Below are 12,504 nucleotides of genomic sequence, written 5' to 3'. Positions count from 1 at the left end.
GGGGTATGTATGGGGAAGGGGGGAAAAAGAAAGGCCATATATGAGGTCCCACCTTACAATCAGAACAGCTGTTTTGACCTATTTTGAAATACTCAGCTACTGTATATGATTTCATTGACCAACAGAATTGTGCCTTAAAAAATAAAATAAAAAAGCTTCTGAACTTGAAAACCACAGGTGTGGTCCAGTTCAAATGGAGAGACTGAGACCTACAGTGGATCCAAAGCCATCAGCCAGGTGGCAACAGGCCTGGGGTAACCAGCACTGTGTTCGTCTGACTCTAGGGCTGGAGGCAAAGACCAGGTTGGCTCCTTCTTGACCCTGGGCCCTGAGGTCACCTCTGCTCCTGGATGCATAGGGCCTGGCGCCTCTTTTCCTCCCTTGGTTTGTTTTCCCATCTGTGAAATGAGGAGAGTGGCTCTTGCCCAGTTGATGACTCTGCCCAGCAAGGTTTCTGCCAGTTTGATGGCTATAATTTAGCAACACACTGGACTACTGTTTCTCTAGGGACAGGGCCCATTAAAGTCAAAATGCCAGGCCTTGATTTCCAGGCTCTGAAATGCAAGACCTTTTTTTTAAACCTCTGACCTCCCCCCAGCCCCTAGGATTTGCCTACTCAAATGGGCCCTGCCTTAGGCATCTTCAGAAGGCCCAGGTCTAGGCCCTGGTACAGGTCTCCCTTAATACACTCCAGGCTGCAAACCACACTCCCTTCATCTTTCCCAGCCCCAGGCCCCAGCTGACCAGGCCCAGTTCTTATGTTTTCCCTTTGAGCTTTGGCACAGGCCATTTCCGTGGTCTAGAACACCCTTTCTTCTCCTCTTCATCAGACTCACTTCTACGCATTCTTCAGGGCTCAACCTAGAGGCCAATTCCTCTGGGAAGTCTCCTTGGGTTGCTCCTAGTCCAGCTGTGTACTCCCATAGCACCCCTTTCCTATCTGTTTTCCCACAAATAGGAAAGAATGAAAGAGGATAGAAATAAAAAGCACTCAACTGAGGGTGAGAGGAGCTGCAGAGTGTGAAGGGAAGATGAGAACGATGCGGTTTTAAGAAGTGTTCCTGTGACTTGTGTACATGATTATTTTGCTGGATACTACATTCTTTTGACATTGAGCCAGGCCTCTTGGGTCATGGCTCTCGAAGAGATTCAGTTATTTAATATCTGTCTTCCCATCTGGACTGTTCGCTCTGTGAGGACAGCAATTCTTTCCATTTTGTTCACTGCCATATCCATCGAAAGAACACAGGAACTTAGGCAAGCTACTGAACCTCACTGGGCCTTGGTTTCCTCATCTGTACTTATCTTCTCGATGCTTCAAGTTTCTCTTATGTAAACTTGATGGCAATTACCATCCTGTGGCTACACTGTCACATTGGTGACTCCCAATGGACCATGCCTCCTGGACTCAGGCCCTTGGCCAGTCCCCTTCCACACTGGCTCTGGGCTGAGCCCTATGACTTACTTTAGCCAATGAGACATTAGCAAGCATCATGCAGGCTAAATTAATCGGCATTTGCACATTAGGGTTTGGCCCGTTGGTATACTCTATATTGGGACCTCACCACCAAGCCACAAACTCTGGCTGGACTACTGAGTGGTGCCACGTGGAAAAAAACCCAGAGGATGAGACACCACCATGGACATTCTCGCCCTTGGCAAGCTGCCAGCAGAATGCAGCCATCTGAGTGACCTCGATTTCAACATGTGGAGCAGGACAACCACACAGCCAAGTCCAATCAACCCACAGAATAATGAGAAATAAATTATTGTTTCAAGCTCCTAAGCTTTGGGTGGTTTGTTACATAAGAATACTTAACAGCCCTGGCTGGTGTGCTCAGTTGGTTGAGCACTCTCTCGAGCACTGGAAGGTCACCAGTTCAATTCCTGGTCAGGGCACATGCCCAGGTTGCAGGCTCAACCCCCCCAGTCAGGGATTCATGCAGGAGGCAGCATATTGATGTTTCTCTCTCACATAGATGTTTCTCTCTCTCCCTCTCCCTTCCTCTCTTTCTAAAATCAATAAAAACATATTTTTTAAAAAAGAACAGATAACAAAAATCCCATCCTAGAAAGTTGACGCGAGGACTTAATGAGCTAGTACATGTAAGACACATTTTAAAAGTATACTTTTATACAGAGTGCTCAATAAATGTGCTTAGGCCAGTGTTTCTAAGTGGTTAGAGGTCAGCCTGCACACCAAAGGGTTGCGAGTTCGATTCCTGGTCAAGGGCACATCCTTGGGTTGCAGGTTCAATCCCCAGCTCCCATTGGGGCACATGTAGGAGGCAACCAGTTCATGGGTCTCTCTCACATTGATGTTTCTCTCTCCCTCCCTTCCACTCTCTCTAAAAATTAGTGGGGAAAAATATTCTCAGATGAGGGTTAACAACAACAACAACAAAATGTTATCCAGTATTGTTGCTGTTATTATAGTATGTCAATAAGTATGTGCTGAATAAATAATTACCCTCCCCTCCCCCCAGCTTCCCCACTAGCCTCTCACCTGGGCTGAGAAGTCAATGAGTTTTGGCAATGGCTGCTTGCTGCCTTCATTACTTTTCAGGAAGTCCAGCAGGCTTCCTGTGGGGGAGGGGGAGCAACAATGAGTGCTCTCACTACTTAGGGTAAAATTGTTCATAGTAACAAATTTAAATAAAACATCTATTTACCACACCTAGTGTTTGAGAAAAATAAGCTGAGTGTTTTTAAGTGACTTTGTGACTGCTAGACTGGTTCTTTGAGACAGCTTTCTGAGCCCATGTGACTTGGGCTATGGTCTTATAAGGCTGGTGTAACTGTGTAATTAGAAAATGAAAAAAGTTTTGAGATTTTAAATCACACTAAATGAGGTTGGGTGATATGTTTCTATTAATAAAAAATGGGCAGGTATTGACCGGCCTGTGGCTCAGTGGTAGAGCATCCACCTCCAGACCAGGAGGTCACAGTTCAATTCCCTGTCAGAGCCCATGCCTGAGTTGCAGGCTCCATCCCCAGTAGAGGCGGGGGTGGGGAGAAGTGTGCAGGAGGCAGCCAATTAATGATTCTCATCATTGATGTTTCTCTCTCCTTTCCTCTCTGAAATCTATAAAAATATTTTCTAAAAATGGGTGGGGATTGAAAATGTTTGTGAAATGGTGGCTTAAAAAAGTCCCTGAGAAATTCTGGATCATGGGTGGGCAGGGTGGGGACAGCCTGGAACGGATGCTTTGTGGACTCTCTTTTCCAGAGCATTGGCCCATGCAGGGAACATGGCCGGCAGGGAGAATTTCCCCTGGCCTTTAAGGCACACAGTAAATCCAAAAGCCTCTTCTTCCATCACCAAATGGGGGTCTGCCCTACTCCCCTCTCCTGGTAGCTTCATGTGCTCCCCTTCCACTGACATCCCCTTCCACTGACATCCCCTTCACATGATTTCACCACATTAACCAAGAGGACTGGGCAATGGCTGCTTATACCTGTGGGAAGAGCTCCTGGCCAGACTGGGGTCATCTCGAGGGCAAGAACCATGTCAAAGTCACCTCTGAGTCTTCAATTAACTTGTCTGAGCCACAGCCTGCATCCCCAGCCCCCAGACACAGTACCTTTGGCCATGAACTCCGTGATGATATAAATGGGCTCCTCTGTGACCACGGCATGCAGCTTCACCAGCTTGTCATGCTGCAGAGTTTTCATCAGGTTGGCCTCTGCCAGGAAGGCCTCCACAGACATGCTCCCTGGCTTCATGGTCTTCACGGCCACCTTGGTGTGCTTGTTGTAGGTGGCTGGAGTGGGCGAGAAAGCAGGAAAGATGGTCAGAACCCATGCTCTTTCCCCATCGTCCAGGAAGGCCCAGCTGCAGAACTGCCTCCTCCACAAAGTCTTCCGTGCCCAACTCAGCCCTTAGAAAAGGATGGGCTTTGGCTCAGACAGATGTGGGTTGCAAAGCTGGTCCACGCCTTCCTAGCAGTGTGCCCTTGGGCAAGTCACTTATCCTCCCTCATCTGTGGTTTCCTCATCTGCGAAGTAGGAATGATAAGCACTGCCTTTGAAGGGCTGCTGTAGGGATTCAGATCCTGTCACTCATACACACAGACCATCTTTGCCTTGTCTCTCCCTCTCACATATAACATCGTTTCTTAAAATGCTTTAATCTTAACACTGCTCTCAAAATAAATACCAGTTTCATCATGGTCTATAAGGCCTGCATGATCTGGCCTTGCCCACCTTGCCAGCTTCATCATCCACCAAACTCCCCTTGACTTTTGTGTACAGTCAGCCTGCATGTCACTCAGCACCTCAGGTACCCAACCACCCCTCCCACCACAGGAACTTCCCACATGATGTTCCCTCACCCCATTTCTACTCCGTCTTATAAATCTCTTAATTGCTTGTGTTTCCATTTTTGCCTTGGCTGCCAGGAAGTTTTAATCCAAGTCTGAGGTCTTCCTTTAGTAAGAGTAAACCCTTATATAATATAGTTTTGTTTTCTAACTCATTACTCAGATCTGTCTTCCCTTCTTACTTTCTCTGCCACAACCTCTTATTAGGTGCCTGGCATATAGCAGGCTCTCAACAAATATAGTTGAAAATATGTGTATTTAAACATATTTTTTGGACTAACTTGTTTGCGACTCTGTAAGTTGTCTTCAGTCTCATTTAAAACATGGTGGGTGGAAACACAATCGGGTGCACCAGGTACTGGGCCAGGCATTGCTGTTCTCGAGTTATTAGCGGCAGGACAGCAGGGGTGGAACGTGCCTTATGGGTGCCCCACAACGCCTTGGCGTGGCGCTAGGCACACAGTTACCAACACTGAACTCACCTGGAAATCTCCAGGCTGCATTTCCCCATTCTTAATTTCCATCATCCTAAGAGGCCTTGGTAATCTCACCCCCAACTGGTAGGCCTCTTGGCTCTGCGTCAGGGAGCAGATTCCTCATCTAGGACTCCTGCTTCCCAGGAGGAAATTTTTAACTCCACCAGGTAAATGGCCTCAGAGGTACATCGGTGTTTGCATGGCAGGACAATTTGGTTTGCTCTCAGAGGAATTGCTCCTTTGTGGTTGTTATTCAGATCTCCCCTTCGACCCTACGTGGCATTCCCACTTTGTCTCAGGCTCTTCCTGGAAGTGATGACCTCCCTACTCCCTCCCTCCCACCACCCTCTGGCCCTGGGTCCTTACCCATCCAGACTTCCCCAAACTGCCCGGCTCCAAGCTTTTTCTCCAGCTCGAGGGATTCCCGAGGGATCTCCCAGGCATCTTTCTCCCACGGCTTCTGGGGCTTGGAGGACACGCAGGGCATTGTCAGCTTCTGGCAGAGTCCGTCGCTCCCTTCTGGAACAGAGCTGCTGGTCAGCGAGGGCAGCCAGCTCTCGGCCAGCCAGAGGCTTCCCCTCAGAGGCTTCCCTGCCTGGTCGGCTGTGGTTGGCCACTGTTCCAGGGGGTTGCCACGATCAGGGACATTCCCAGAGAGCAGAGCATGACCAGATGCCACCTCTGCCCTCCTTCTCAATGGGCCTAGAATTTCAGGAGAATCCAAAGCAACTATTTGTCTGGGGAGAGTCAGAAAGAGCTCAGCAGGCCTCAGAGGGCACGGTGCACCGTGACTCGGGTTCCCGGGAGACAGGTCCACCCTGCTTGGGGTGTGGCCCTGGGCAGGACTTACTCTTGTAGTGGGCCACCAGCTCCTGCAGGGTGCTGAAGGTGTTTCGTGGGGAGATGTAGAAGCCCCCGTTGTCCAGGGTCCGGATCTTGTAATGTTTCACTGCATCCCTATGCTGGGGGTCGTAGTCTCGTACCGACAAAGAGTAGCTCCCTGCATTGGTCAGAGAGAAACCACTCAGGAGTGGGACTTCAGAGTCTGGCCACTACCGTGGCACCCCTTCCGGACACCCCGATAAAGCCACCCCTGGCACCATCCTGGCAGCTGGGCAGTGGAGCACAAGGGTAAGAGTGAGCTGTGGAATCAGCCTGCCAGGTTCTTGTCCAGGCTCCTCCATGTCCAGCTGTGAGACCTTGGACAAGTGAGTACATCACTTCTCTGTGCCTCAGTTTCCTCATCTGTAAAGTGGGATTGGTTGTGAGACCTCTCTATCTCATCACATTGCCTGATAATTGAAAGAAGTAATGCTTGTGAAGTAGTCAGGATGTAAACGCTCAGTAAACGCTGGCTGTCATCATCATCATCATCATCGTCATCATTATCTAGATAGATAAATAGATAGATAGAGTGGGGACTGCTGGGTCACCTTTGGTGGTCTCGCTGTCGCGGATCATGAAGGAGCCCAGCACGTTGCCAGGGGCCAGGAGCTGGCGCTCTGCATCCTTCCGGCTGATGCCCTTGAAGAACCACCTGGTGGAAAGGGGAAGAGACAACGTGTGAACCCCGGGTGGGCAGTCCTGTCCCACTGACAGTGCCACCAGGGTACCAAGGGCCTGGTTTCCTGCAACGTTGACGTTCCTCAAAGACTCTTTTGGGAAAAACAATGATTCTTTTGATATGAAAACAGACATTTGACCAGGGTTGAATCCAGCTTGCTGAGACTGACGGAAACTTACACACATTGGGGAGCTTTCTTTAAGAAAAATAACACAGCCTTACACATACAAAATGCCCAGAGGTCATTCCAACAGCACCCAGTGAGAGCAGTGAGGTGATGGACAGAGAGGCTGAGTGTGAAAATACAGCAGTCTTAACCAACTGCGGTCAAAATCTTACTTCCGCAAATTTCACAAGAACACACGACATTCCTGTCAGGGCCTCGAAGGCCCATGTGAGTGAGGGTCTGAGCTTCATCAGTTTCATGGTTTATCCTTCTCTGTGTCAGATATAAAACTGGCATAAATTTCTAAGCAAAAATGTGAGATTTCAAATAATTTTATACTTGGGCCCATATCCTTGGATCTTTTCTTCATTCTCCCATAATACTTGGGATTTTGGGTGGGAAAGTTCAAGCAGCAGCAGCCAAATCTATTTCCACCCTCAGCAGGGTGAGGAGTGGTTCCTGTGCTGGGATGGAAAAGCCCCAGACCAGAGGTCAGTAGGCGTTGGCCCCGCCATAAAACTGCTGTGCGACTTCGAGCAAGTTGCTTTTCCTCTCTGGGCCCCTGTTTCCTCTGCATCAACTATGGAGAGAGACAGCTAACATTCATCCACCCAACAACTCTGGAACTGTTGCCCTTCTTATCCCCATTTTACAGATAAGGAAACTGAGAAACAGAGAGAGCAAGTGGCTTGCCTGGCATTACACAGCTGGGAAGTGGTGGAGCCACGCTTCAAATCCAGGCAGTCTAACTCCAGAGCCCAAGCTCTTAATCACCACGCTCCTCTGCACTCCCTCCCCCAACCTTCTTTGATTCCATTTTGTAGAAGGATTCAGGCCGTGGTGAAAGAGTCAAGCAATGTTACAGGGTATTTAGTAAGAACCATCGCCCTGGCAATTCCACCCCTGGGAAGTTATCTCGCAGATCTTGCACAAGGAAGAAATGCTAGTGAGAAGAGTTGAAAAGGGAATGAGAGAGAAAGTCACAAAGGGGACCTGCTTTGGACAGGGTGGTTAGGGAAGGCCTCTCCGAGCCCCGAAGGATGGGAAGGAGCCAGCCAGGCCCAGAACCCCAGGAAGAGTATGCCAGGTAGGCGAGGTAGGGAGTGCAAAGGCCCTGAGGCAGGAACAAGGCTGGCCTTGCTCACGCTTCCTTCTGGAGGGCAGGGAAATAGAAGACTTACTCCTCTGTCTCCAGAGAGTCAACGCGGGCAACGTAGTTGCTTGGGATGTAGCCCTCTTTCTGGGTGGCCAGGGACCGAGCCTTCCACCATTCCCCAGACCTAAGAGACAGGAGGGAGCAAAGGGGTCAGTGGGCAGGACTTCCCCTAGTCCTCTTGGGCCCCTCAGCTTTGGCCTGGAGTACCCCCTGCATACACCCCATGATTAGAGGTAGGGATCTTTACAACAGCCCCCACTGTGCATCTGAGGGCCTGAAATCAAGGTTTGTCCCTGCGTTCACAGCCTACAGACCTGGGTCTGTGGCCCCACTATTGTTCCCTGGTCTTGCAGTCTTGGCCTTCCTAGCCATACCTAAGGTGGGGCCCTGTGCCCATGGCAGACTCTAGGGGTTCAGCTGGGGCCAAGAGCCAGAGGGAGTGGGCTCAGGAGTCTGACCAAGCATAACCACTGCCATTTTTGGCCCCCGTACCCCCTGACATACTGGACATTACACTCGCTGATGGTGAAGACTAGAGGAGATTAAAGGCAGCAAACTCAGAGATCCAAAGATTTCTGTGTGCAAAGTCACCTCAGCAGGGTCTGGTCCACAGGTAAGCTTGCAGCTTGGTCACAGGAGCCCGCGGAAGGCTTCCCTGGGGAAGCTCTGTGAGCCGCTCATCCTGGCCTGGGTGGGCGCCATTAGTAAGGGCACAAGCCCCTTTATTGTGGCTTCAGCCCTTCTTCCTCTATTACAATCAGGTCCATTCTCATCAGTCACATACACCCTAGTCCAGTGGTCGGCAAACGGCGGCTCGCGAGCCACATGCGGCTCTTTGGCCCCTTGAGTGTGGCTCTTCCACAAAATACCATGGCCTGGGCGAGTCTATTTTGAAGACGTGGCGTTAGAAGAAGTTTAAGTTTAAAAAAATTTGGCTCTCAAAAGAAATTTCAATCGGTTGTACTGTTGATATTTGGCTCTGTTGACGAATGAGTTTGCCGACCACTGCCCTAGTCTAAGGTTCTTTACTGAAGGACAGAAGAGAGTGTACTGAGTATTGGGGGTAGGAATGTCTTGGGGGAGGGGATGAGGACTCACTCCTCCAGGACCACCATCTGGTCTCCCTTCTGGAAACTGAGGTCTTCATGGTGAATGGCCTCGTAGTCATACAGGGCAATCACGATGGTGTCCTTAGAACCTGCGCGGACGAGAGACACGTGGGGCAGGGAGGCTTTATCTGAGCACCCCCACCGCCCTGAGGGTTTCCCTTCCAACACCTGGCACCCAGCCCTGGACCCACTGATGTGTCTGTCTTTATAAGTAAGCATCTTGCCATACTGGGTGCGATTCTACAGTTTAAAGCTAACAGTGTTTTGTTCATGTTATTAAACAGTGCTATAGAAACAAAATAGCCTGTACGAAGTACTTTGTGGCAATTTAGGGGATTTTTCAAGGGTGGTTTTTAAAAAAATATATTTTATTGATTTTTTACAGAGAGGGATAGAGAGTTAGAAACATCGATGAGAGAGAAACATCGATCAGCTAGATCAGCTGCCTCCTGCACACTCCCTACTGGGGATGTGCCCACAACCAAGGTACATGCCCTTGACCGGAATCGAACCTGGGACCCTTGAGTCCGCAGGCCGACGCTCTACCCACTGAGCCAAACCGGTCAGGGCTCAAGGGTGGTTTTGATGAAGCTTTTTGCCTCAAGCTCTGACTGAGAACCTAACCTCAACCTCTACAGAACACGAGACTGCACCGCACGCGTTCGCCAGATACTTACCCTCCGTGGACCCTGGGGGGTTGCTGTTGTTGGTGTCAGGTCGCTGTGGGGAAGAAATAGGAGAAAGGAATGAATCCAATAATGTGTGGGGAGCCACAGAAGGCCTGTGTCAAAAGGGATACCCCCAGGCCTCTTAGCCCAGCCCTGTGTGTCATGGTAAGAGGCCCAGAGAGGGCAGAGGACATGCCTGAGGTCACATGGCACATGGGATATAGCCACGACAAGGATCTGGAGTTGTGGGCTCTGCCCTTGGCTTTGGACATCCTGGGGGACACTGGCTTGTCTCTTCCCCTCGACGTACAGTGAGGGGGTTGGCCCAGACCCATGTTTTCCAAGGGATGTTTGAAGAAACCCTGGCCCACCAACATGCTCTATGAGAAAAGGCTCCATGATGTCAGTGAAGGAACCTCAGTGTCTATCTCAAGGGGAACTGGCCACACTGTCGCACCCTAAGCAGCCCTCGTAAGAGGGAGGTCAAGCCTCCTTCCTGACACAACTAAACCTCAAAGATTATTGTTGAGTGAACAAAGCTAGTTCTTCAGAATATGATACAGTTACATAAAATGCATACACACCCACCCTAAACACTTCCTGCGGACACATACTATGTACGTGTGAGCGTATGTCCACGGCAAAGGTTCGTGAGGGTCTTCACCAAACTGACCACAGTGGATGCCCCTGGGGAGAGGGATGAGACCGCTGGGGAGGGGTCTTCGGTCAGAGGCAACTGTAGCGTTAACTGTAATTTGTGACTTTTCTTTTCAAGGGGAATGCATTTGTGTGTCACATGCTTAGATAAACAGTCATTTAAAGAGCCAGGTTTGGGAAACATGGAGAAGGATAACCCTTTTCTGGGAGAGCCCCAGCCCTGTTGCCAAGAGTCATAAAGGCCCCGACTTCTCCAGGGAAGGAGCCTGTTCTGCTCAGCATTTCACAAACTGATTTGACCTGGGAACCCTGTCCGGGAGTGGCTGAGTATAGAATCCCTTAAATCTGATGCTCAGAGAGGACAACCAAAAACTGGGGGGAGAAAACCCTCCACTTCCCATTGGGGACAAGCTGGAGGGCCTCAGAGAACCACAGAAAGGGCCCCGGGTCAGGCAGGTCGGAGAGGAACAGACCCAGGAGTGACCAAGGGTTTAGGATGACAGCTTAGGACATCACCAGTGTGAGAAGCTCATGCAATCTCAGGGTGTTTTAAAAGAGGTCATGCCAGAGGGAGGGAGGTGACTCTTCTACGACTCTCCCATTTCTAGACATCATGCCCGGAGAAGGGCCAGCAGGGTGGAGAGAGGCCAGGAACCCGTGGTATAAGCAAGAAGATGTGGAAGAAATGAGTGTGTTAGGGTAAGATCTTTGCCTTCAACCTCCACAGGCTGTCATGGCAAAGGGAGTGGGTGTGTTTGGAGCGGGCTGAGGGGTAGGTTTGGGAACAAGGAGTAGGGGCTGTGGGGTAACAGACTGTCCTTCTAAGGGTGCAGGTGAAGGCAGACACCTCTGCCTCTGAGCTTTCTTAGGCAGCCTCCGGTAAGGGGGGGGGGGAGGACTCAAGGAGCCCGGAAGGAGAGAGAACCCAGCCTTGGGGGTAGAAAGGCCTGGCCCTACCTCTTCCCAGCCGTGGGACCCCAAGGGGTCACTGAACCACTGCAAGCCTTAGTCACCCTGGCTGTAAAGTGTCAGAACTCCTTCCTCACAGCTTTTGGTGAGGATGAGTGATGTGGAAACACCTCACTCCGATGCCTGGGACATAGTAGGTGTTCAAAATTGGTCTCAGTTAGTGTAACTGTTACTGCTGCTATTAATACTGTCATCTCATTACCAGTATTGTTATGGTTGCCACCACGATCACTACTGTTACCGCCCTCTGATATCACTGTGGCCACTACCATTACTCGTGGTGCTGTTACCATGACTACTGATGCCACCATTGCCCACACTATTACCACCATTGCTGCTGCTCCATCGTTAGCACTCAGCTTCTGCCTCTGTTACTTCCGCTCCTACCCCTGATACTTTGGAAGTGGCACGAGCCAAGTTTAAATCCTGGTCCTACCTCTTACTCACCACGTGGCTTTTGGCAAATTATTTAATCTGTGGCTCATCTGTAAAATGGGTGTAATGAAAATTGTGACTGACAATGAGATTATTGTGGGGATTAAAGGTGTTAATAACTATAAAGCACTCAGGAGCGTGCTTGGTTCCGGGTAAGCTCTGGATAAATTTAAGTTAATACCTCTGCCAGTGTTACACCTCTCTTCTTGCTGCTACACTCCCACGGGTATTTAGCAATGGGAGTACAGCAGTTACTGTTACTACAGCTATTGCTAGGAACCTGGATAGTATCCTCACTGTCATTACTGCAGCCGCTGTTGTTGCTTTCTGGTCACTCATTGTGCTCAGCACCACTTCTGCTACTCCCTGGGCTTGAGGCCTGCCCTGCTCCCTGGGGCCTGGTCACTGGAGCCCAGGCTGCGTGGCAGGACAAGAAGTGATGTCCTTGGCCCTAGCCGGTTTGGCTCAGTGGATAGAGCATTGGCCTGTGGACTGAAGGGTCCCGGGTTCAATTCTAGTCAAGGGCATGTACCTTGGTTGCAGGCTCCTCCCTGGCCCAGGCCCTGGTCAGGGCTCGTACAGGAGGCAACAAATTGTTGTGTTCTCTCACATCAATATTTCTCTGTCTTTCCCTCTCTAAAAAAAAAAAATCAATGGAAAAATATCCTCAGGTGAGGATTTAAAAAAAAAGAAGTGACGTCCTTGCCCTGGGTGCTCCGTGCAGACGTATGCTGGAGAGTTAGGAGGCTGCTGGTGACTGGTCAGCCCCATTTCACCCCAAACATGCCTGCTCACCCTTGGGAAAACAGGAGGCTGTTATATCAGCATAGGGCAGCCTCCCCCACCTCCTTCCTCCCCCACTCACCCTCTTGCCTGTGGTCGTGGGATCTGGCACATACAGCGGGCTGTGTGGGTTGGCACTGGCCTCGCTTTTTGAGACCTTGTCTCTATCCCGGAGGAACTTGGACTTCACGCACCCCAT

The 12,504-nt window shown here is 50.2% G+C and overlaps 1 protein-coding gene across 2 annotated transcripts in view; it reads right to left on the bottom strand.

Annotated features, from left to right (window-relative positions):
• Positions 1-12,504, bottom strand: part of HCK (HCK proto-oncogene, Src family tyrosine kinase) — a gene marked incomplete at its 5' end in the record, with an annotated part of 22,863 nt that extends 10,359 nt beyond the window's left edge. Inside the window, 9 exons of one of the 2 annotated variants that reach the window (XM_079785014.1) lie at positions 2,507-2,583; positions 3,585-3,764; positions 5,165-5,317; positions 5,649-5,798; positions 6,232-6,335; positions 7,710-7,808; positions 8,783-8,882; positions 9,471-9,513; positions 12,388-12,504. In XM_079785014.1, the coding sequence (XP_079641140.1) occupies positions 2,507-2,583; positions 3,585-3,764; positions 5,165-5,317; positions 5,649-5,798; positions 6,232-6,335; positions 7,710-7,808; positions 8,783-8,882; positions 9,471-9,513; positions 12,388-12,504 (1,023 nt within the window). The remainder of the gene's footprint in view (positions 1-2,506; positions 2,584-3,584; positions 3,765-5,164; positions 5,318-5,648; positions 5,799-6,231; positions 6,336-7,709; positions 7,809-8,782; positions 8,883-9,470; positions 9,514-12,387) is intronic. The other variant, XM_079785015.1, reaches the window with a different exon arrangement.

This window comes from Cnephaeus nilssonii (genome assembly GCF_951640355.1).
Source record: "Cnephaeus nilssonii genome assembly, chromosome: 11".
NCBI lineage: Eukaryota > Metazoa > Chordata > Mammalia > Chiroptera > Vespertilionidae > Cnephaeus > Cnephaeus nilssonii.
This window is presented reverse-complemented; position numbering and strand designations above follow the sequence as displayed.